Source organism: Sprattus sprattus, assembly GCF_963457725.1.
Source record: "Sprattus sprattus genome assembly, chromosome: 16".
Taxonomy (NCBI): Eukaryota; Metazoa; Chordata; class Actinopteri; order Clupeiformes; family Clupeidae; genus Sprattus; species Sprattus sprattus.
In genome coordinates, this window is record NC_137914.1 from 29,039,452 (window position 1) to 29,066,047 (window position 26,596).

General features: G+C 40.8%; 1 protein-coding gene across 1 annotated transcript; it reads left to right on the forward strand.

Moving 5' to 3' along the window:
* The first annotated feature begins 2,025 nt into the window (after positions 1–2,025).
* On the forward strand, positions 2,026–26,197 carry snx2 (sorting nexin 2). The gene is made up of 15 exons (XM_080854404.1): positions 2,026–2,186; positions 4,138–4,258; positions 6,138–6,283; positions 6,857–6,926; positions 7,393–7,436; positions 7,674–7,815; positions 8,016–8,094; positions 9,904–9,979; positions 10,640–10,753; positions 12,518–12,611; positions 13,548–13,753; positions 13,951–14,094; positions 20,555–20,635; positions 24,846–24,917; positions 25,355–26,197. The coding sequence occupies exons 1-15, from the start codon at positions 2,079–2,081 to the stop codon at positions 25,403–25,405; spliced, it is 1,548 nt and encodes a 515-aa protein (XP_080710530.1). The 5' UTR covers positions 2,026–2,078; the 3' UTR covers positions 25,406–26,197.
* Positions 26,198–26,596: the final 399 nt, after the last annotated feature.

A 26,596-nucleotide genomic window follows, 5' to 3' on the forward strand; every position in this document is an offset into this window, starting at 1 on the left:
ATGTAACCTAGACACTTATACCAGTTAAATGATACGTTGACTGGGTGACATTTTTCAATCAGGATGTTAAAGAGTTTGTATCTCCTGGTGCATGTTATCTACGGTATACCTCTCTTCTTGAAAAAAAACTACCGGCCTTTTTCTCCCTCTGCTCTCTCTCTCTCTTTTCGCCTCTTATATCCTGGTTGTTTCTTCCTCAGTGTGGACGACATGTCACTGTCTCCTGACCGTATAAAGTTAACCTCTGTTCATCAGAGATTAATTACAACATTTTAAAAAAGTGGAGTAAGAGATCAAACCTATGGTTATTGACCTCATACACATATATGTTGGGGAAGTGGACACCTCATTAGGTCTAGATTTTAAATGTCCCTCTTAAGTATATGGAGCTTTATTCCTATCTTTATTCGTAAGCGTGTTCTTTCAGTTTGCAAGCATGAAACCCTGCCCTCGCACTCAAAAACCCAGTCTTTGCACGCATAATGTGCTCTGCTTACGCTCAAACTGTGTGCTCGCACTCAAAAACCTAGTCTTTGCAAGCAAAATGTGCTGTGCTTACGCTCAAACTGTGTGCTCGCACTCAGATACACCGTTGCGCGCACACATTTCCTGCTCGCACTCATATTTTCCGCGTGCTTGCGAAAAGTCTCCTTGCAGATTTTTCCTGCTTGCGGATTTTTTCGTGGGCAACCAATAGAATGCCAGATCAAGTCAAGTCAAGTCAAGTGTACTTTATTGTCAAAAATCTATGTAACAGGGTTAGCACAGAAGTTTGAAATTGCGTTTGACCAGTCTCCAATGTGCAGTTTAAAACATTTAAATAAGACATTGACAAAATCTCTCTCACACACACACACACACACACACACACACACAAACATTTAAATAAGACATTGACAATAATCTCTCTCTCACACAGACTCTCACTCACACACATACACACACACACACATAGCAGCAGAAGTACAATCAGTGGTCATAAGGTGCAACAGTAAAGTAAAGTGCCAGTGGCATGGTGAAGTGACTATGGAATGTTCATGTGGTTTTCTTCAGTACGTTGATGAGTCTGATGGCTTGTGGAAAGAAGCTGTTACTCAGTCTGCTTGTGCGGGCCCGCAGGTTGCGGTACCGCTTCCCTGATGGTAGAAGGGAGAACAGACTGTGTGCTGGATGAGTTGTGTCTTTGATGATGTTCATTGCCCGCTTGGAACAGTGTGAAGTGTACAGTTCCTGAATGGGTGGTAGGGATGACCTGATGATCTTTTCTGCTGTCCTCACCACCCTCTGCAGTGCCTTCTTGTCTGCAGCTAGACAGCTGCCGTGCCAGACAGAGACGTTGCTGGTCAGGATGCTCTCAATAGCACCTCTGAAGAAGCACCTCTCCTTTCTCTCTATTCAACTTTCTAACCTCTGTTTTTCTTCTTTATGAACACCTGCCTGAGCCTTGAATGTTGTTTGTCCTCTATGTACCACCAACACAGCTCTGACCTACGAAGGCATAGACTCTAAAAGACAAGACGTTAGCAGTTAGATCTTTGTAGTAACTTTTAATAATGGATAGGAGTTGGCATGGGCAACTGGTCTGTTGCTAAACAGGCCCATAGGCAGCAAGAAATGACAAACTGTGTGTTGTTACTATCAAGATGGCAACTTACACATACTGTAAATGTTAAGAACTACTTTGATAAATCCTTTTGTTCACATTCAGACACATACAACCTGATCTACCTCACTGTCAGAAAATACAGCTCATCCCTGATATTTATATATTGTTCTAGCCTTGTCAGCTGGACTTCTGTAGAATTGAGAAACACAACTTCAACTCCTTTAGAAGCAAACGCACCAATATTATTTAAATTTCATGTCACCTTTAGCCTATTATCACTCTCATCCTTAACATCATCTAGCCTAAATCACTAGCGGCCTTCTGTAGGCTAGGCTGCGACAGTTGGGGCGGAGCATGATCTCCACGAAACCGGCAGCTGTCATAAGATTGTTACTGCGAATCACATGACAGCTGGGAAGCCTCCCTACTCCGTCCTATTGAGTTCTGCATCGGTTATTATTGTTTGGCGAAGATGGCGGCGGAGATGGAGCCTCCACCGTTGGGAGATGCGGAACAGACAGATTTCAGGGAAGTGGAGGACGGAGAGGACCTTTTTGTCAGCACCGTAACTACATTAGAGGTAAGACTATTGTGAGGAAAACAAACAGCCGTGGGCAGTATCATCTAGTGTGTATCCTCGTCAAGACAGTGAGTCTTTACGGTCGATTGCCCGTTTGTTTGGTTCATGCGACGCAAATAACATGTTTGCACTTCAACAAATGCTTTAGCATCTAGTGCATATTAGCAGCAGGGTTTATTTATTGAATTTTATTTAATTTCCATTCAGTCAACAGTCCCGGAGAACTACGCATGTGTGGAAAGGGTGCAGTGATCACGAGGATCAAATTCGCGTTACACCAGCGCAGTCTCGCAGAGTTGGCGCTGGGATCTCTCCTGGCAATAGAGTTGCCAAGCAGGCAGTTAACTGATGTGTTTCAAAAAGAAAACACGTATCATACATATCGTATTCTTTATAGAGAACTTTTATGTATCCCTTGCCGTTAAGGTTGCGAAGTTGAAAACGGTCAGGATTTGGCAAACCGGAAACTAGATCAGCACTTTTTCTCTGGAGCATCAGCAAATCCGGTGGATTTGTCCTCGTTTCCACTCACAGACATGTCGCAATAATTCCAGCGAATCTAAGGGCTTGACTGTTTGCTTGAGACGTGGGAGTATTTTTGTCATACAGTAATGCATGTACCCAGTTGAGAAACTGAATGTATTTTGCAATTTTTTGTTGTTGTTGCAGACAGTTGAATTGCACAAACATTCAAAACTTTTCAATACATCTAAAGGCCGAAACCTAACCATTAATCAGCGTCAAATCTCTTGCCATTAATGCTCAAGTGTATGGCCTGTAGTGTAAGGGCCGGCAATCTGTCCTGTCAGCACCCTTGGCTCATGGGCCAGGATGTCCTCCTTCCTGTCCAGGTAGTCATGAGTTTTTCTTGTGAGTTGTGCATTGCTGGGTGTGTTTATGGGTGGCAAAATGGCCTTTTAAAGTACAAGGAAAAAACAACTGACTGAAATGTTAACTCACCTGCCCTAGCCACAAGAGGCAGGGTGGGACTGAGATTATGGACTTTGCTGCCACATTGTCAGTCTCCATTAATATTCAATATTATAACATTTGTTTCATCTTGGAAAATAGATGGTGAGGAAAAATAAGGACCGCTTATGTTGCTAACACATCCAGAAAACAAAGCTAGGCCTTTGCCTAGTACTAGGCCCTTGAGTGAAAACAAGTTTTGAGTGTAATATAAAACCCTAAACAAAGAACATACAACCCTATAAAACAGTATATTGTGTAACACAAATTACATTGTTAGTATCCAAATTATGTTGCTGGAGTTACATGTTAATGTAAAGAGATAATCTGAAGTGATGTGGCTCTGTCAGGTTCTTTTGTTTGTTTTCAGAAGTCCTGGCACAGTGAAATAGTGTAAATTAATGCTGACTGATGAAGGTTACGCTGATGTCAAAGAAGTGTCAGCATGCCAGATTCTGCTTTGCATCACATACTGAAGACCTCTGGGAAAATGTATGGTCTGACCTTTGTGCAACAGTGGCTAACCTTTGAGTAAATCCACCCGTGCTTTGATTAGAAACTGGACTGGAGTATGTCTGGCATTTATTGACTGCCAGGGTACACATATTTTTCTGGCAGCTTTTCTACTTGACATCCGCCTTCTCCTTTCGAACATCACACTTTCTTGGTATGCATAATTATCAAGATCAGTGGTTGACTGAAATATACGTGTGAGGTGATGTTTAAGCAATCACAGGAAGTAATTTCCCTCAGCCCATAAGTGGATTTAGCTATGGCTTTCTGTTGCTCATGGCCTGTTATTGTTTGTCTCGATATTTTGTAGTTGAATGTGTTTGCTAAATTGTCATTGTCTGGTGGTTTGTGTGTCTGTTTCACTTATCTGTGTATGTGTCTGCACATCTAAATGTCTCTGTGTGTCTCTTTCACTTATCTGTGTATGTGTCTGCACTCTGCACATCTGAATGTCTCTGTGTGTCTGTAGTCCAGCCCGTCTTCACCTCCGGAACCTGCCAGCCTGCCTGCAGAGGATGTCAGTGTGAGCTCCAATGGACCTAAACCAGCCGAGATAATACTGGATGATGACCCAGAGGACCTATTTGCTGGTATGAGAGGCGCTTAACAAATCCTACTTTAGTTTGCACCAAACAAAACCTTTTCTGCAGAGTTTAAAATGCATATGTGTGCTGAGTTTATACTTGTTTTTGAACTAGCTTTTCGGCTTGTGAATAAAGTACCTTTCAGGGGCCAGCCGCTGTTTACTTCCCTGCCTACTGGTTTTAATCAGGCTCACTTTTATCTTCCACCTTCTCATCAGGCGAGGCCAACTGTGTAAATAGTTTCAGTTCCTTAATGCATGTTTGCAAATGGACTCTCCCACCAACTGCCTCATTACTGTACTGCTGATCCACTCTGCACAGTTTGTGTTCTCTCAGCTGTGCTGGCTGACAAAAGTGGCATAGCGCGTCTCTGTGTGGGGGAGGAAGCCAGATTTGGGTAGAGGGGTCATTGAGGCGTAGAGCCTGACTGTGACAGCGCCTTTGGTCTGAGGGTCTAACTCACTCTTTGCACTGAAATTCACATACAAATGACCTAACTGACAATTAAATAGAACTTAGACTGTCACAAAAGGGCTCCTGTAGTAAACCTTGGCTACACTTTTGTGCAGAGCACCAACTACCTCCCAGCTGGATAGAGTGTGTGGCTGGATAAGTGACATTTCCGCTGACCTGACCTTAATGATGAACCTTTTCATGGTTTAGTGAAGTTTGTGTGTTTCCTGTATTTAACAAGAATTTCACATGAAGCCAGTGATGGGTATGGTTATGAAACATCCTTGTTCAGTATGAAATGGAAAATGAATGTAGCTCAGCTGGCTGCACAGGTTGTGCATGATAAATCATTTATCAATGGTGTTTTAGGGTCAGCGGTGGTGTCCTTTGTAAATCAGCTCTGATTAGTTTGATCTATATTTCACAAAGTAGAGCAAGTGATCAGTCATCATCCATAGCCTAGTTTAGATTTACATGATCAACAGAGGTATGCTTGGTATCTGTGTTGAATTACTTGTCTGGGAATTCCCCGCCCCTTCGCTGCATTTCATTTGCTCAGTTAGTCTGGCGAAGTACTAAATGGAGGTCCACTTCAGTCACGTAATTGGACACGCCTTTAACCAATCAGACCAACGATACTATACAACGATACAAAGATCGGTAATAAAGCAAACACATCTTTTTTCTGTATGAATTGTTCCAGAGCAGGTTTCTGTTCTATTTTCAAAGAAAACTTGCCTTTGAAATCATCCAAGACAGCCGCGAGAGCAGTATATAGTTTGCTGTGCTTTTCTCTTTGCTTTCGCTTTTGTTACGTTGACGTGGTTATTTTAAATCCGCCAATGGCGCGCCAGGTAGCCAAAAGCCAGTTTGTGATTGGTCCCAGAGATCCTGAGAATGCTGTAGTGAAATGCTGTGCAATCTTTGCCAGACTCACTTCTCAGGCAAAATCAAATTTGCCGGAAGAAGAGGGGCGGTAACTTCCCAGACAATTGAATTACAGCAACAAGGTTAATCTTGCAAGTAACATTAGGTTATAAGGTAAGGTTTAGAGCTTCAAGTCACATCATGCAAGTTAGTTTCTGACCCTGTATAGCACTCAAGGGTCATCCTCTCCAAAGAATTGTATAGAAACTAAGTTTGAAGGGGTGTTGATAGTTTAGCTCCAATTTAACAAGCTACGGGTAGAGTACAGTGCCCAAAGATAGGTTCTATATGTTTGACGTTGGCTTGTGGAAAGATTATGTTTTATAATTGAAAATTACTTGCACCTTGTGATTGAATTCTACCCATATGGTCGGTATAAATGTGACTGATTATAAAACTGAACCGTTTACTTTACTTTTTGATCAAACAGACGGGAGAAAAAGAAACTCCAAACATACTGGAGTGTGTCTTGATTGAAGGTCATTTCCTTATGTTGTGTTGTTAGAAGCCACTGAGGAGGTGTCCCTGGACAGCCCTGAGAGAGAGCCAATCCTGTCGGACGGCCCCTCCCCTGCCATCACCCCGGTGACGCCTACAGTCATGATCACGCCGCGTCTCGAGCCTGCTATGTTCGATCACTCCCCAGAAGAGGTCTCTAAACATTTACTTCTTCTTTTCTGTCTTTGTCTATCTGTCTGCCTGTCTGTCCATCTGTCTGTCATTTTTGTTTGTCTGTGTGTCAATCATCTGTCATCCTATCTCAATCTCTCCTTTCTCCATTTTAAGTGGTTCTCTACCTCCACCTCTGCCCGTGCATGGTATGATCATCAAAATCGGCATGGCGTATTCATTTCCGTTACCATTTGGTTGCCCAGTCCGGTTTTCTAATAAATACACTGATCTAATTCTGTCTTAAATAATAAATGATGGCTGTTACTATGGGTTCCCATCTTGCATGCTGGTGTGGTATCTGTGTATTTCTAGAGCACTTAGCTTCCACTTAAAATCTTCACACTGTGTTCAATGCAGTTCTAGAGCACTTAGCTACTAAAACTTAGCTACCACTTTCGATCTGCACACTTTGATTGAGTTCTCTCCAGAGTCAACTCTTTAACGTTTTAAACATTGGGTTTCTGGAGGTACCTCTCCATGTCGGTATTGATTTGATGATCTGGGTTCAGATCATGAAATGAATTAACCTCTATACTGTTGATGTTACTGCAGGAAGAAGAAGAGGAAGAGAATGGGGACACATTTGACATGAATATATCAGTGTCTGACCCAGAGAAAGTGGGTAAGTACTTCCATGTCAATTTGTAAATGGTGTCAGTGGGTCAGGTACTTGCAGCTCAAAATGACTGTACCGTTCCATTTGGCATGTTCATCTCAGGATCTTGTTCATATACTTCTTTCATTGAGAATCTGTTAGAATGTGAATCAGATCAGCTTCTGGTTACATAATCAGTTAGAGACTGCTGAGACTGCTGAGGATGTGGCTTATTACAGAGGAAATTCCTATAAAATATGTTATTATTATGCTTCAATTCTCTAGCCAAACCCATGTTATTCTGCTCTGAAAAGCTGAGACTCAGCTTTGACCATGTTTTATAGCTTCATCATGCCTCTTCTAAAAGGTGTTATTGTCCACCTTTGCATCATAACACATTACTATACAATCATATCTGCATGTTTTAGTTGCTTCTGCTTGCATCCCACAACCACAAAATATCAGGTTGTAATATATATTTCTTTCTTTCTAGGCGATGGAATGAATGCTTACATGGCCTACAGGGTGACCACTAAGGTGAGGGCTCTTTTATGGAACCAATGAGCTTTTTTTTTTATGGCTGGTAGCTAATTTGTGCTATCGATGGTCAAAATGTTGTGATGTTCCTGAGGTCAGATCACATCACATCCGCTTCTGTGATTTTGGCCATTATCATCTCCAAACTGGAGCGCAATGTGGTTTGTGATGTAGTCTCCACCTTCAAAGTTATGTACCTGGTTTCTTTAATGTTTCTTTCATTCCTATTCTTCTTAGACCTCTCTGAGAATTTTTGACCGCGGCGAGTTCGCTGTGAAGAGGAGGTTCAGTGACTTTCTGGGTCTTCACAGCAAACTGGCTTCCAAGTACCTTCACATCGGTTACATAGTCCCCCCCGCCCCAGAGAAAAGCATTGTGGGTAAGAACCAGATTACATTCAGGAAGAAAAGCTCATGACTAAGATGACGGGAGCTACAGTATGAAGGTGTAAGCAGAAACAGTTATCTGTAAAACACAATTCTGCACGTGTTGCATACAATCCTAGTGTTTGTCTTTGCCAATGCAAAAATAACAATCCAAAGAGCTCTAATCTCTAGCATTGTGTGCAACCATTTCCAGGCATGACCAAGGTCAAGGTGGGGAAAGATGACTCCTCATCCACTGAGTTTGTGGAGAAGAGAAGATCAGCTCTGGAAAGGTACCCCTGCAAAGCCTATAATGTTCCTTTACTGATTCAGGGGGGAATTGCACTATTTTTGCATCTTTTTTGGTCCAAGCTTTTACTAAGGAAGATTTAATATTCGAAAACGGTTCAGTTATTGGGTTAGAATTCTATGACGGGCAACTGCAAAGGGGCTACACTATGTATCTCATGGGACAAGCATCTGTGTCAAAGTTAACTGCTTTAGCCACAGGTCAATCTCTGTAAGGATCCTTTCAATGTAGTCAGACACGGATGATTACATTAAGAAAAAAAAACGGTTTACTTTGATGCTGATGTATGCCCCATAGGATTACATTGTATAGCTATTTTGCTGTTGCTGGTTAAAACTTTGTATCTCAATACTGGATTGATTTTGATCGTTTTTGTCCCTAGTGAAAACTTGGACCCAAAAAGAAGGGAACATAGAGGCCAGGTTAAAAAATCGGAACTTTCCCTTTAAGGTGACAAATCTAAAGTTCCCTTTAAGATGATAAATCCGCAAGTAGAGTTTGTGGCTCATTTATTTAAGTAGGTACAGCAGCTTCCAGTGCAAGTAATGATTTTTCTTCACACTTCTTCGCTGAGAAACTCCCCCTCTCTTCTCATGCCGTACGGCCCTACCCGCAAATAAAACATGAAAACACTTCAGGAGGAAAAGAGCATTCTTGTTCTGGTCTTTTGTTGGTGGAAAGGTTAACCAGCCAAACATTAGACAGCTCATAATCACACGCAGGTATCTAGTGTCTCGTAACAGAAGGGGGTGGGGAGACCACAAGATGCTAGAGGTTTTCTGCCAAGTGGCTTGACCTGTATATATTCACCTTCTTCCTCTTCTCCTTTTGTCTCAATTTTACCTTCTCTTCAACTTCATTGATTTCTTTTCTTTTACTTCTATTTTTATTTCTATTCTCTCTCTCTCTCAGGCTGTATTGGGGGCCTGTTTTTAAAATAATATTTAAAAAAAATATAAAAATGAAATGCAAGCAAACAAGCCCCTTTTCCTTGACCTTTTCTATTGTGTATTGGATAAGTGATTGGAAGGTCAGGCTTGTGCGTGTGTGCGTGTGTGCGTGTGTGTGTGTGTGTGTGTGTGTGTGTCATGCATGTTCACATGCCATCAGTAGGAGAACTATATTCTGACGGCTGTAGGAAGGCAAATTCCATTTAGTTTCTACTGATATGGTTGTGAAGTGTTAAATCTTGTGCGTTTAGTAAATGAAAATGTCGCTTAAATGAAAGAACTTTGATATTTCTGGAAATATTTAGCAGAAGAGAAAACAACACCACCATATTGGACCTGCCTTGCACAATGAAATACACCTTATGCCTTGGCCTGCTAGCATGGAGTATAGAGTGTGTCACTTTGTTTTTGTATAGAGTGTGTCACCTATAGGAGGTATGAGTTGGCTTTTGCCCTTATGGCAGTTTGGGATATCTGAAGGTGTATGTTGTCTTGCTTGTAGCATAGATTGTGTGGAAACAGTTCATCTGGAGTTTAGTGTTTAGAGTTTAGTGGAGTAGAAGGTTTGCACCCCTCCATTTGGAAGTGTGCATGCAACATGATGAACTCTTTTCCAGGAGTAGGATCAGTGGTCTCTGCTCTTGAAGCTGGGCAGGGTGTGTAGGTAACAGAGTGTGTTCTTCTGCAGGAAGCGGGGAGTGTATATAGGTAAGACCTTTTGGCTCAGATTATGTAGAGTAGAGGTAGGGAGCAGTGTCTTTTGTGTTGTAGTCACTGAAATGATCTGCTTATTTCTGCTGGAGTTTAATACGGTGTAGCTGACGGTGTGTGTTTCTCTAAAGGTACCTGATGAGAACGGTGAAGCACCCCACCTTACTGAACGATCCAGATGTGCAGGCGTTCTTGGAGAACACAGAGGTACTCTCAGAGAACATCATACCTACACAGTGATTATTCAGATAATTTACGTGTCTTTTCTATGCTTACATTTAATACGGGGGCTCTGTTGGTTTACTTTTTGAAGTCCATACCAGGGACTCTATTGGCGGAATTGGCTTAGAATTGACCTAAACTCTAGGTTTCTCTTTGAGTAAATCACTATGCTTTTAAAGTGAAAAATATATTACGAACAAGGTAGCCTATAGAGCTTTTGTGAATACTCTGTAGTTGGAGTTCTTCTGCTTCTCGTGGAGCTAAAGCCACTATTGTGTGATGTGTGCAGAGGCCCAGAGCCTTAGAGGAGGCTGGCTGCATCCATTGTAGAGCAATTACTGTATTAACACACCTCTAATGTAGCGCCTTGCCAGGGGAGGAGGCAGAAAGGCTTCCAGGAGGCCAATTGAAGGCTATTTCTCGCCAGCATTGTCCCTAGGGCCAGTTTTCGAGCCTCAAATGTATTAAATTAGATCCTGCATTGAAATGTATGGGAGTGGAGAAAACACCAAGGAGTGGAGAGAGGGGGTGTTGGGGGTGTTGGATGGGTGGGGGGGCGGGGGGGTGGTTGGTCCCAGTGGGATTGGGTCGGAGCCCTCGGCCTGTTAACCGGTTTGTTTGCCCTTATTTGTCATTTCATCCCAGCTGCCTCGTGCGGTTAGTACACAGGCCCTGAGCGGAGCCGGAATATTGAGGATGGTAAACAAGGCTGCCGACGCTGTCAACAAAATGACAATCAAGATGAATGAATCGGATGCGGTAAGGGCTGATTTTTAGACTTGAATAATGAGACGAATTAATGAGCCTCTGCCCCAGAATCCTTAAGATGAAAGAGAGAGGGAGGGAGGGAGGGAGGGAGTAAAAGACAGAGAGAGAGAGAGAGAGCGAGAGAGGGCAGAGAAAAGAAAAACAACTCTGAAGAGAGAGAGTGAACAAAAGGCCATGAAGCTAACAAGACTCACACCTACGTGTGCTACAAGTCAGCAAGGCCGGATTAACAAATCATAGGCCCCTGGGCACAAATGTCTGAAGGCCCCTCCCCTCCCAGAAAAAAACAAAAAAATTCTATATATTTTTTTAATAATTATTATAATATTATTATTTTTATTTTAAAACACACACGTAATGACACAGAGCATTTCCAACGCAAACGGGAAAGCACTGCTCATTGCAACATGAAACACATATGCTACCAAACATTTCTCCCAACTCAAATTTATGTCATTGTATGTCCATTGTATGTCCTCTGCTTTCTTTTCCTATAAACTCAAAGTTCTGTCATTGTATGTCCATTGTACAGTATGTCCTCTGCTTTCGTTTTCTCCAAACTCAAAGTTCTGTCATTGTATGTCCTCTCACTCCATCTCAAGCTCAGACTCGATGGCCATGAGGGACAATGCGCAGAGGCGTCCCTGTGTTTGTGTTGTGCGGAGTTCATTTTTAATTCGTGCCAATTGCGAAAATGACCTTTCTCCTTCACAATGTCACGGGCAGCGTCAAAAAAATACGGAGAGCTATGAAAACTTTCGGGAAAGTTGACTGTAGACTACATTTCATGCTCACTCTACATGAAGCATCTGAACTGAATAATTTCATCAGTGAAGTTCTCATCTAAATCTGCTCAAATCGTCAGTCAATAAAACCCTAAATTTGTCACAAATGCTGCGATATGCGTCCATTCTGTGACCCAATCAACCTGTCAACAATGACATTGAATGTTGATACCTTAAATCGCTCCCGTCCTTTTAGTGTTATTTCGGGCTCTGCATTCATCTGAAAATGCGTTGCGCTTCTTACTACTATGGGCGGGTACAACAACAAAACATCATCGTGACGCAAGCTAATGGTTACGTTCATTATATTTAGGTAGTCCTGCAGGGCAGTCAAGGCAACATACTGTAGTAGAGAAATATTGCCGGGTAGTTACTATATTTGTTAACCAACATCATTTTGTTGAAATGTAAAAATACATAAAAAAATATATACATATAAAAAAAAAAAAAAACTATCTGCAAGGCGGGCCCCCTCTATCGGCGGGCCCCTGGGCCCGTGCCCAGAAAACCCATTGGCTAATCCGGCCCTGCAAGTCAGTCATGCTGAGAAGAATTTACTGTTCATCACCAAATTTAATTTGGTTCAATTGAATGTGGACTGTTAACATTGGTCTGTTACAGAGAGTACAGCTATGGTGTTACCACAAGCTGAGTATTTGAACTTTAACCTCGGGTACAAGTTGAAAGGTCACTACCACCAATTAGCCATCATCTAGCATTCCTATAAAAACATTGAGCAGATAAACCACTTGATCTGAAACTGAATTGATCTGGAAAGTTAACTATTTGGGTTTGCTTATCAGCTCATCCAGAAGGTAAAATGCAAAATCAGGGGCAAAAATAAGACAAGACATTTACTCTGAATCTGCACATTTGTATTTCTCTCAGACATTGTGTATTTCCACAATAAAACTTTCTATCACCATGTATCATATTGAAGCTAAATCTGACTTTGTGTTTGTCTTTGCAGTGGTTTGAAGAGAAGCAGCAGCAGTTTGAGAATCTGGACGCACAGCTGCGTAAGCTCCATGCCAGTGTGGAGTCGCTGGTGTGCCACAGGAAAGGTAGGACTCAGGGCACCACAGGGAGGCACTGTCACGGCCGTGGGCACTGAGCTCATGATGGTAGCTCAGCTTTCTCTCAAATCACATTACATCTGTCTGCTGGATGCATTTAAATGGTGGGAAATGATTTTCCGAATTGACTTCTTTTCATGGTACATAATGTTAGACGTGGAGTCCCTACAGACGACTAAGTTCTTTGATTTAGAAATAACATGGATTAGAATTCTATGTACTTTTTTTTTTAGGATTTCAGATTATTGATTTCATATTAGTTTAAAGCTTTGAATAGCCTTCGAGATAGGAACTACGTTTTCCAACCGAGTTCTGTAGTTGGGAAACCACTCAAAATATTTGTTATATAGCGTGAGGTCGTGTATCATCCTACTCATGCTCATTTGACTTTAAATCATATAATCCAAATCTGTTGTATCTCAAACAAGCACATGAGTTAATGACTGTCTGTGAAATTAAGGAGTCCTAGCAAATTCACCTTAAATTGGCTCAAGCGATGAATGAACATGAATGGTGTCACCTCTGCTTTCTTTTGCTTTCCTTCAGTTTTGTTTTTGCTTTACTTTTGTCTTTTTGATTCTGTCCTTTACATCTTATTAATTGGTCTCTATACATCTTATTAATTGGTCTCTCTTTACATCTTATTAATTGTCTCTCTATACATCTTATTCATTGGTCTCTCTATACATCTTATAAATGTATCTCTATACATCTTATTAATTGGTCTCTCTTTACATCTTATTAATTGGTCTCTATACATCTTATTCATTGGTCTCTCTATACATCTTATAAATGTATCTCTATACATCTTATTAATTGGTCTCTCTATTCATCTTATTAATTAGTCTCTCTATATATCTGTTCTTTATATCTTATTCATCGGTCTCTTTATACATGTTATTAATGGGTCTCTTGTCTCTTCAGAGTTGTCCTTCAACACCGCTTCCTTCGCTAAGAGTGCAGCCATGTTGGGGAACTCTGAGGACCACACAGCCCTGTCCCGTGCCCTGTCTCAGCTGGCCGAGGTGGAAGAGAAGATTGACCAGCTGCATCAGGACCAGGCCTACGCCGACTTCTACCTGTTCTCTGAGCTGGTGGGGGACTACGTCCGCCTGCTCACTGCCGTCAAGGTACGCTTACACAAAAACACACACAATATGTTGAGGAATATGTCCTTTTGATCACCACACACACACACACACACAAAGACAAACACAAACACAAACACAAACACACACTGTTAGAGGAGTATGATGATTCATTAATGTGTTACCTAAACCATGTCTGTCTGTCTGTGTGTGTGTCTCTTTCTTTGGTGCCCCTGAAGGGTGTCTTTGACCAGCGTATGAAGACCTGGTCCAAGTGGCAGGATGCTCAGGTCATGCTCCAGAGAAAGCGTGAAGCTGAGGCCAAGCTCCAGTATGCTAATAAACCTGATAAGCTGCAGCAGGCCAAGGACGAGATCAAAGAGGTAAAGTGCATACACATACTCACACACACACACACACACACACACACAAATATATATTCATAAACACACACACCATATATACACACCGTGCATATTCATTTGTTTCAAGTGAATGAACTTGCTACTTTTTTGAATATTTCTCATTAACACAGCAGGTAAATAATGTACTGAATTATCCATTCACAATGAGTTCATATTTATTTTTGGTATTCTAACATTAAACATACTGGCATTTGAAAGCATTGTAAAAATCTCCTTTAGTGGAGTCCACCTACACCTACACGAACATGCACCGACCAACTTCACACTCCCTGCTGTCGATGGCTAGCCTGAGAATCCAAGGCCTAAGTACTGATGCATAGGACTGGGAAACCCTTTTCCTCTTCCCCATATGAACACCTCCAGAGGGAACTATGCCCAGTGTTTGAGAGCAAGGAAGCCAGAGTTTATGACTGATCTGAATTATCTTGATCACAAAGCATTTTTTCCTTTTTCCGCCTTTTTTAATTTCTGCATTTTCCTTATCATGCTTCCCCCAACCCAAAAGGAGATTGTGGAGGTAGGACCCTGGCTTTCACTGTATTTCTCTCTCTTTCTTTCTTTTTTCACCAGTTCTTTTTGCTTGTGTGCTAGGATAACTTCCTCAGTGTTGACTCCTACCTTCTCCTGTTGGGCGACATATACACTAATACACTACAGTTCAAAAGTTTGGGCTCAGCCAGACAATTTCATGTTTTCCATGAAAACTCACACTTGTATTTATCAAATGAGTTGCAAAATGAATAGAAAATATAGTCAAGACATTGACAAGGTTGGAAATAATGTTTTTTTATTTGAAATATTATTTTGTTCTTTAAACTTTGCTTTCGTCAAAAAAGGCTCAATTTGCAGCAATTACAGCATTGGAAACCTTTGGCATTCTAGCTGTTAATTTGTTGAGGTAATCTGTAGAAATTTCACCCCACGCTTCCTCCCACAAGTTGGATTGGCTTGATGGGCACTTGTTGCGTACCATACGGCCAAGCTGCTCCCACAACAGCTCAATGGGGTTGAGATCCGGTGACTGCGCTGGCCACTCCATTACAGACAGCATACGAGCTGCCTTCTTCTTCCCTATATAGTTCTTGCATAATTTGGAGGTGCGCTATACGTCATTGTCCTGTTGTAGGAGGAAATTGGCTCCAATCAAGGGCTGTCCACAGGGTATGGCATGGCGTTGCAAAATGGAGTGATAGCCTTCCCTATTTAAAATCCCTTTACCTTGTACAAATCTCCCTCTTCAACAGCACCAAAGCAGCCCCACACCATCATATTACCTCCACCATGCTTGACAGATGGCGTCAGGCACTCTTCCAGCATCTTTTCACCTGTTCTGCATCTGAGTTTTCTTCGAATATCCCGAGAACCGTAGGACCTTAGAGGGCCAAATTGTTCTTGTATGTTTGTGTTAAGGGGCCATGTCAACCCATACCATAACCAGTCATTACATGTATAGCACCACCTTGTTAAAAATTAAAAAGCAAAAATGAGGTGTTTTAATCGCATATATGTCAAAGTGCTCGAAAAATTACCAAATTTGCCAGGGACATCAAGCCTGTAACCGTCCATCTTCGGTAGAGTTTTTGTCCATGGATGGAGCAAAATGGCTCTGTAGCGCCCCCTAGAACATTGCAAAAAAACCAGCGCATTGGGGTTATTTTGGCGTAGCTTGACGGAATTTGGTAAACGTCTTCATCATGCTTGGACGCACCAAAAAGTCTCTTGACGGCATGGTGGCAGGTCCACAGGAAGTCGGACATTTTGAGTGGAAGATGCGTTTTGACGGCGTTTGCACACCTCGCATCTGATCGAACTCCTCCGACAAATTTAATGGTAACGCCTTGAAATGTGGTCAGGTTACTCTTCAGCCATGGGCTACTAAATGTTATAGAAGATTTTCTCATTAGTCGGAAGGTGTGGGCGTGGCAGACCCTCAAACTTTGCCAACTTGCCAGTGTTTGCCACAAAACACAAAGTCTCTTATAACTCTTGCGTACATTGTTTGATCCAGAGAAAATGTCTTAGGGTGGACGCTGGATCCGGCCCGAACGCGTACATATGCCTGACTGATATCACCTATAGCGCCACCTGTTGGTGGTTGGAAACTTCACTTTGTTTCCACACCTCTTTATGTGACCTGTTTTAACAAACTACATTGCAAAAGAAAAATATACCAAAACAATCCACAAAAAAGTAGTACACAAAACATTACATAACCAAATCATCAAAATGTATCACAAATAATTCCTTTAATACATAAATGAAACACAAACCAATTTACACACGCAAAACACACAAACACACTGACAACCATGACTCATTCTGTGCTAAAACCTACTGAACAGTTCGGCGGTCATATTTTGTAACACTTTGCGTTATGTCTACCGTAATTCCCGGACTATTAAGCGCACCGGAATGTAAGCCGCACCCACTGAATAAAAAAAAAATACTTATTTTGAACATAAATAAGCCGCACTTGTCTATAAGCCGCAGGTTCCTACCGGTACATTGAAAACAAATTAACTTTACACAGGCTTTAACGAAACTCGGCATGACAAGAACAGTTAGTAGGCATGCAACGTGTTCATATTTTACAAATATATAGCTTATTATAAGTGCTAAAGTGAACAATCGAGGATAAGTTAACACGCAGAAAGTGATGTTGCTCAAGAGCAGGATGATGACGATTTGGTTAAAAAGGGGGCACCTCTGTTTGGAACCGGTTTGAGTTCAAAATATCCGATCTCGACCATAAAAGAATAAAAGACAGTTGTGTCGCCGTGTTGTTTTAGCCAAAGGTGTAAGCACAAGCAACGTAAAACCATCATCCAATTGGCAGCTCGAACATTGTCTATTGTTTATCATATTTCATATTATCATTTTCACACACATAGGTAAGGTACATAGGCTACAGTTGGCAGCTGCTAGCTTGTGATGAACTCGTATTAATATGTGTGAATATGAACTATTTCATACGAAGTTGCACAGGCACCCTGAGGGCTTATACCCCTTCCCATTATAATTTTATGAGTTAAATCGAGGATACTAGATGACTAGCTATCGTTTTATGCAACTGTAACTCTTCCATTTAAATCGTTTATGCTGAGGTTATTTAAAGTTCCCTTAGCTAGCACAGCAATTCGATAACCAGTAACAACCAGGAAACACAACTTAAGCTGCAGAGTTTAATTTTTCAAAATCATCTCACCATTGAAAAAGCAGTCTTGGGTTCTACGTGATTACAACCACTTGTGGAATGTTAAATGGCTACACATAGATATAAACATACCTAAGAGAAATAATGGGAAATCGATAGAGCAAGGGCTCACTCTGATATCAATGTAATGTTAGCGAATATTGCTCATGCTTTAGTCTCCGCTCTTCGTCTAAAGCCAAATCTATTCTTGAGGTTCCAACATTTTTCAAAAGCAAGTTGGTTTTAAATGTGAGTTGTCGATCAAGATATTTTCTGTCCCGTCGTTTGAAGCATACCTGTTAGCTCCGGCATTGATCTTCCATTATTTAACATTCACGTTTCGATTTAAAGTCCAGTTTCAGTCTCTCGCACGCCCCCCTCATTTAGGCAGAGTTACTGTTTGCCTCCCCTCAGGCATTAAGCTTGTGAAAGTGGGAAAAAGCCATAAATAAGCTGCGTCAGTGTATAAGCCGCGTCAGTGTATAAGCCGCGAGGTTCAACGCGTGAGAAAAAAGTAGCGGCTTATAGTCCGGGAATTACGGTAGTTTAATGTCATCTTCTTTGAAAAAAACAGTGCTTTTCTTTGAAAAATAAGGACATTTCTAAGTGACCCCAAACTTTTGAACGGTAGTGTATATTACATTTCATACCATGGCTCTGGAGAAAGCCATTAGTGAGTTTGACCTAAAATATGGGTTGGAGTTAGACGGTTAACTAGGGCAGAGCTGAAGTTGGGGACAGTAATAAGACGTGTTTATACTCTGCTTGAAGTGACTAAGTCAAGTCTGGCCCTGTGAGGCTACCTGCTGTTGGCATCTCTGTCAACACATTCCACGAGATATGTATCCATTGAAGTGCACCACCCAAATTCAGGCTGTTTGTTTTACTCATAAGTTAGCGTAAGACCGCTAGAGATGGTCAACGCTACTTTTCAGCCCAAACAAATAGGTTTACCTAGGGGTTATTCTTCAACATATTTATTGGTCACAGGATATTTTTGCTTCCTTCTTTGATCCAAGCAGTAGGCTAAACCTGAAACCGAACATTCTCCTATGTAACATGCTTCATTTCTTGCATGTTAAATATTGGGACCTCTGTTTGTCTTATTTTACAGATTAGTGTTTGTTTTAGGTCTTATAATTTCCCATGGTCAGTCAGTCCAGAAGTCATCACTTGCTCCAAATTCATATTTTATAAAACATATTTATTATTATCGTAGTACATACAGTGCCCTCCACAATTATTGGCACCCTTAGTTAATGTAACCAAAACAGGCTATGAAAAAATATATCTTTGCTGTTTATCATCTTGGTCTTTCCCTCAAAATATTCACAAAAATCTTACCTTTTCATCGAAGTAAAATTCTTGAAAGAAATAATTTTTTTGACCTTACATAAAATATTTTTCTCCAAAACATGGGTGCCACAATTATTGGTACCCCTAAAAAATCCTATAATTAAAATCTAACTGAAGTATATTACCAGTCATGTTTTACATTTTTGAGTTCACCTGTTTCATTAGGAACTTTTAAGTGGTCAACCATGGCTTCCTGCTTCACTGAGGTATAAATATGAGGTGACACAGGCCAAATACCCTTAGTCATTCATCAAGATGGGAAAGACAAAAGAAGTGCGACAAAAAGTTGTTGAGCTGCTGAAATCTGGATTTAGGGAAATAAGAAAATATCTAAACATTTGGAAATACCCACTTCCACAATCAGGGCAATAGTTAAGAAGTTAAAAGCGACAGGAGGTGTAAGGAATCAGCCTGGAAGAAGACCTATCTGTAGATAAACCCACGCACCGTGAGGAGGATGGTTCGACTGGTAAAAGAATCTCCAAGGATCACAGCTGGATAATTGCAGAGGTTAGTTAAGTCCTGGGGTCAGAAAGTCTCCAGAACTACCATCAGACTGCACCTACATCACCACAAGTTGTTTTTGAGGGTTATCAGAAAAAAGCCTCTGCTGTCAATCAACAACAAACTAAAGTGCCTACAGTTTGCCAAATGTAAGTCAGACTTTTATATTAGAGTTATATGGTCAGATGAGACCAAAATAAGGCTTCTTGGCAACAAACATCAAAGGTGGGTTTGGCATAGACAGAAAGATAGCCATACAGAAGAGCACCCCATACCCACATTGAAGTATGGTGGCGGATCTCTGATGTTGTTGGGCTGTTTTTCTTCCAAAGGCCCTGGACATCTTGTTAGGATACATGGTATCATGTACTCCATCAAATACCAGCAGATATTAAATAAAAACCTAACAGCCCCCCTCTAGGAAGCTTAAAATGGGCCGTCGTTGGACCTCCCAGCAGGACAATGATCCGAAGCACACCTCAAAATCAACACAAAAATGGTTCACCGACAGCAGAATAAAGGTTTTGCCATGGCCATCACAGTCCCCAGACCTAAACCCCATAGAAAATATGTGGGAAGAGCTGAAGCCGAATCTGCAAATGTGTTGACCTCGGAATCTGAAGGATCTGCAGAGATACTGTATGTAGGAATGGTCTCAGGTCTGTGCCATGTGTTCACCAACCTCATCACACATTATAGGAGAAGACTTGGAGGAGAAGATAGGAGGAGAAGATCTTGGCAAAGGGAGGCTGCTCAAAACATTACATTAAGGGGTGCCAATAATTGTGGCACACCTGTTTAGGAGAATAGTATTTATTTAATGAAAAAAAAAATGTTTTCTTTCAATAATTTTATTTCAATGAAAAGGTAAGATTTTTGTAAATATTTTGAGTGAAAGACCAAGAGGATAAACAACAAACAAATATTTGTTCATAGCCTGTTTTGGGCACATTCACTAAGGGTGCCAATAATTGCGGAGGGCACTGTACATAAAGATAACAGCTCCATTTGTGTTTATACTGTATGTAGAAACATTTTGATGTTTTAGTGCTGCATGCATACTCAATCCATTTACTTTTGCAGGTACAAATGTGTTTTCCCACAGAACATTCATAATTGTTTCACTTGAAACATTGACATTAGCTTTAGAATTAGCAGCCTGTGTTTGTACAGCACAGCCTGTATAGACATTGGTTCGTTATAGTGGTTTGTATCCTAATAGTTTCTCCTTTGCTTTACTAGAAGGTCTGCTTGTTAGAAAATGGTAGTAAGCGCAGTCAACCATAGCATAGCAGCACAACGCTTGAATGAACGCTCACCTTTTTAGATTCTTACAACAGTGGAAATGTATTTTCTCTCTTTCAGTGGGAAGGTAAGGTCGAGCAAGGAGAGCGAGAGTTTGAGCAGATATCAAAAACCATTCGCAAGGAGGTGGGCAGGTTTGAGGTAAGAGCAAAACGTATTACACAGGCCTACATATTAAATGAACAGTTAGTATCAATATAAATCAAATCATAATCAAATCAAACTTTATTTGTACGGCGCATTTCATACACAAAGGTAACACAATGCGCCTCACAGTAGGAAGGAAAGAAAAAGGGGGGAGGGGGGTTTATAAATACTTGTAAAGAGACACAGATAGGAAATAAGTAAACGTTACATAAGTGTTAAATAGATACATTTTACATGATACCAGGGCACCACACTTGATACCAGTGAGGTGGGACTAAGGGACAGAGAAACATTTCAGTGGTGGCAATAATGTATATGTGACAGTCGCAACCCACGCCGTATGCTGTACAGGAAGCAACGAATCAATCAACCCAAACCACACTCAAAAAGAAGCTCTCAGCACACCTTTCTTTTTCCGAGCTGGCACATGAGTGATTGAGTCGGCTCCTGGCCACGGTACAGCATACGCTGTCCATAGCCATATAGGACATAGTATGCATACAGACATCTGGTGATAATTACATGATACAGGCAAGACCAGTTTACTGTACTCATAGGGTTACTGTTACAGGGGTAGGGGATGTAGGGACAGAGAAACATTTCAGTGGTGGCAATAATGTATATGTGACAGTCGCAACACGCGCCGTTTGTTGTACAGGAAGCGACGAATCAATCAACCCAAACCACACTCAAAAAGAAGATCTCAGCACACCTTTCTTTTTCCGAGCTGGCACATGAGTGATTCAGTCGGCTCCTGGCCACGGAACAACATACGCTGTCTATAAACCAGTTTTGTTGGTGAGGGGGGTTTTGCATGTCTTTAGATGTGTTTTAGAATAGGCACCACATTAAACGTTACATAAATGTTAATAAAATACATTTTACAGGTTACAAAACACTTTTAAAGAGACACAGATTTTGCCAGAGAAAATCAACAGCAAATGATGTACTAACAGCACTGGCACCGTAAAGGACTACATACACAGCACGGTTATCATCATACTAAGAGACAGCTGCTTGGGCTGGGGGTTACAAACACTTGTAAAGAGACACGGATGAGTAAATAAATAAATGTTTCAAAAATGTTAAATTAATACCTTTTTACAATGAGTGATAAGCCAGATCAAAGAGGTATGTCTAAAGTGTATGTTTAAATGTTTCAACCATTTCAGCCATTCTTAGGTATTCTGGCAGAGTAGTCCAAAGGCTGGGGGCATAGAAGCTAAAAGCTGCTCTCCCATGTCTCTTAGTCCTGGCTTTTGGTACTATTAGGAGATCAGTGCCGGAGGACCTCAGGGTTCTACTGGGTGTGTACCTTGAGAGCATGTCTGTTATAAATGTAGGTGCTTGACTATGAAGTGATTTATAGACTAGTAAGAGAATCTTTTCTAAAACTAACAGGAAGCCAGTGCAGGGATTGTAATACTGGTGTGATGTGCGCTCTCCGTCTTGTTTTAGTGAGGACTCACGCTGCTGCATTCTGTATCGTTTGTAGTTGACTAATGGCTTTTTTTGGTAGACCAGACAAGAGAGTTACAGTAGTCTAGCCTGCTTGTGATAAACGCGTGCACCAGTCTTTCGGTGTCAGCCTGAGCAAGAAATAGTTGCACCTTAGCAATGTTTCTTAAGTGATAAAAAGATGTTTTAATTATATTTTTTATATGGGTTTCAAAATTGAGGTCTGAGTCTAGTATGACACCTAGGTTTCTGGCTTGGTGCTTGGTGTTAAGTGCTAGTGTTTTTAAATGCGCAGATAGTTTCCCTCTTTCATTTTTTTCACCAATGGCTAATATCTCTGTTTTATCTTGGTTGAGCTGGTGAAAGTTTTCTGACATCCATACATTTATATCAGAAATGCAGTTTATCAAAAAATCAATAGAGCTGTAGTTAATGGGTGTTACAGAAATAAAGAGCTGGGTGTCATCCGCATAACCATGATAATCGATGTTGTGCCTCCTTATTACACTACCAAGGGGTAGCATGTATAGACTGAAAAGTAAGGGCCCTAAAATGGATCCTTGAGGGACCCCACAGGTCATAGAAATGTTTTTTGAGCTGTGGTCTCCAAGGGCAACAAAGTATTCCCAGCCTGTTAGATAGGTCCTAAACCAGTTTAGGACTGGACCAGTGAGGCCAACACAATTTTCAAGTCTTTCAATAAGGATATCATGATCAACAGTATCAAAGGCTGCACTAAGATCCAGAAGGGCCAAGACAGATAGTTTTTTGGAGTCAGCATTAATCCTGAGATAATTTACAACCTTGGCTAATGCCGTTTCTGTGCTATGATTGGATCGAAAACCAGATTGAACAGTGTCAGACACAATGAGCATCTAGGAAACTACTTAACTGTTTAAAGACAATTTTTTTCAAGGATTTTGCTTAGAAAAGGAAGGTTGGAGATGGGTCTATAATTGTTTAGAACAGAAGAGTCTAAATTACCTTTTTTTTCAAGAGGGGTCTCACCAGGGCAGTTTTAAAGTTCTAATGGGAAAACACCTGTAAGCAAGGAATAGTTAATAATGGCTAGAATGTCCTTAGACACAGAGTCAGAGATGGTCTTAAAAAAATGGGATCAAGAGGGCATTTAGACGGCTTCATTTGTGACACTACTTTGCTCAGCATTTCTATATCAGTCAGTGCAAAAAAGCTCATACTGGTACAGCATGGTCGAGGGGGATCAGAAAACAAGACATTTGGAATTTCTTGAGCAATATTATTTCTAATGTTTGTTATCTTATCTCTGAAGAATGCTGCAAATTCCTCACATTTGGAGGTGGAAAAAAAGACTTTCATCTACTTTGGGTGCAAGGTTTATAAGGCTGTCTATTGTTGAAAAAAGGACTCTGGAATTGTTAGAGTTGGTAGATATCAAATTAGAAAAATTATCCTTCCTAGCATTTCTTATTGCTTTATTAAAAACTGATAGTTGATCCTTAAAAATGTCAAGGTGGACCTGTAGCTTGGTCTTTCTCCATATACGCTCTGACCTTCTGCAGGATCTCTTAAGTTTATTAATTTCCTCATTTCTCCATGGAGCCTTTTGTTTAACTAAAACCTTTTTTGTTTCAATGGTGCTACAGAGTCAAGTGCGGTCCTAAATTTTGTATTAAGAGTAGTTACTAGATCATTAACACATGATGGCCCCGCCTCTGGCGTTTTTGTACTCTGGCCTTTTTGTACTTTTTACATGGAATTTAAGAGATTCATAAAATCCCGGGCCTTTGAGTCGTTCCCATTATCAATATGTATGTTTAAATCGCCAGTGATAATAATCTTATCGTAGTTTGTGTGGATAATGGAGAGTAGTTCTGAAAAGTCTGTTAGAAAAGTGGGACATTGCTTGGGTGGCCTATACACAGTTACTGTCAGAACAGGAGGCTGGCACTTGTGGCATGATATTCAAATGAAGCAAACGAATGCTCCTGCAGCACAGGGCATCCGTGGCTATGGTGGCTGTCCCGCCCCCTTTTTTACCATTTCTAATGGACTGAAAAAAAGTTATAATTGGGAGGGGATGCTTCACTAAGAGCTGCAGACCCATTTATGTTTAGCCAGGTTTCTGTTAAAAACATACAGTCTAATTTACGTTCACATATAAGATCATTAATGAGAAATGTTTTGCCTGATAGTGACCTAATATTTAATATTGCCATTGAAATAGTTTCTGGATGTAGTGGGTCACAGGAAGGAGGAATATGCCGAGGTATAGATATAATATTTGCTGGGCTTCTATTTTTTCTATTGTAACTATGGCCTTTGTTTTTAACTATGCGTCGAGTAGAGATTAAAACTGGCATGCCATACAATTATATGAAGCAGCCTGTTGAGGTAGTGGTGTCATATAATGCTCTGTAGAAAACTTTGACAGATTCAGATTCATTTTCATAGAAAGTGTTATTAGAGTTACTACCTGGGGGGCATGAGTCTGTGATGTTTTCTACAGGATGTCAGTTCCTTAGGGTGGTCATCATGTTGTCCGACAGCACACTAGATATCAGTCTTTGGGCCTGAATTAAGTGCCCCTTATTACTGGAGTTATGAACTCACTAGTACTTATCTTCATCTTTAAATGTGTGTCCTCTTACAAACAGGGTAATAAGTTATAACAGTTATAAGGTTATAAAAGCTTTCCAATGCCAATGGCCTCTCCCCCAATGATAACTGGGCACTGTTGTTTTGTGCCTCTTGCTTCTGTCTGCAGAAAGAAAGAGTGAAGGACTTCAAAGTGGTCATCATCAAATACCTAGAGTCTCTTGTCAGTACACAGCAACAGGTATGTCAGCCCTTGAAAGTGAAATGTGTCCTTGTAACATATGGAATCCTAAAAAATTACACCGAAAGTCTATTTAAACTTATATAGATTTAAAAAAAAAAAAAAAAAAAAAGATAAACACTTAATTGTTGCCAACAAAGCTGTACAATACACTGCGAATTATTCTTGCTTAACACCATTTACCATTTATCTTTTCAATTAGAATAATGAGAAGTGAAAAGATGTTGAAAAAGATTGTTATGGTTATTTGTATTGTAAATTGCAGCCTTTTGGAAACTTAGGATCTTACTGGCATTTAACTTCCACAGTAATGCAGTTAAAAAATACAATAAAAGATTTCAGAGAAGCAATGGACAGACAAGCAAGAAAAACAAGCAGCTTTGTGAAACAATATGCTTTCATATGTGTTTATTATTATATTTGTCTTTGTTTTACAGCTGATAAAATACTGGGAGGCATTCTTACCCGAAGCCAAAGCTATCGCATAACCAGGCAGATTTTTGTTTACTGAATCTTGTAATCTCACTCTCTAAAGGATGATGCACAGACAGATGAAATCTCAATGACCACTTGAAAATTAAACACTAGAAATCTTTTTGATGGCTCACTCCCCACTTAGCTCTGATTTTGTTTTTGTTCTTGTAACTAATGTCTTAAAAAAATGCCCTGTTTCTCTTGATTCGGCCCAGGGAGCCAAAAAAAGGGCAGGGCAGTAAAAGGGGGTGCTCGCACTTCTTGTTTGGTGACATCACTGCTGCTCTGTCAAGGCTGGGGGGCTAAGGGCCACATCACACGGTTTGTGTGCTGCGTTCTGTCGTTATGTGAGCTCACTGGAGCCTGTTCTGCGTTCTGTTCTTTAAAACAAGCATGCTCACTGTGCCAGTCAGTGTCAGAAGAACGTGCTCTGGGCACTTTTCCACGCTTCTGAACCATTTTCAGGACAACAGGGTTACAGGCAGTGTCACATTGTGCCTACATAACAGTTTGTAAAGTGCAAAATGTATGTGGACATCCTTCCTTCATGCAGAAACCTGTGTTGAACATGACATTTTCATTTGCCACTTTTCCCCCGGTTGTTTTACCCTAAGGTGCTTGGCACCACGGTGTTGCTGCTCTGTTTTTTACTTTGCCACTTAACCTGCAATTTTGAATATTGAATACCTGTGTTCGATTCCTTGTTTGAAAGCCTTGTCCTAAAAGATTTTTAAAAATTCATTTATTTTTTACTTCACATTCCTGTGCAGAAATGCTTGTGTCCTAATAAAGGAATGTACATCTTTGTTGGTTGAGTGTCCAGTTCTTTCCTGTACCCAAAGGAACAAGTTTAGCATGTATTGAAAGACTGGTGATTTTTAACTGCTATGTAGATTTAGGACTTTTTTTATTTATTTAGTCTTATTATTTACTTGTTAAGTTCCGTAACCTAGTAACCACAAGCTAGGACGCCCACCCGCCCATCGAGGGTTCATCTTTCTCTTGGGTCACCTTACAGTAGACCAAAAGAGTATTTCCAGTCAGTGAGAATGCGTCTGACACAGATAATCTAACATTTCCTCCTGATTTCCAGACCTTGTCCCGAGAATCAGGTCAGATATTGGCAGATGTTAATATGAGAAAGCAGGTAAAAACAACACGGGATAGATAGGACATTTTCATTCAAACTTCCATAAATATAAAAT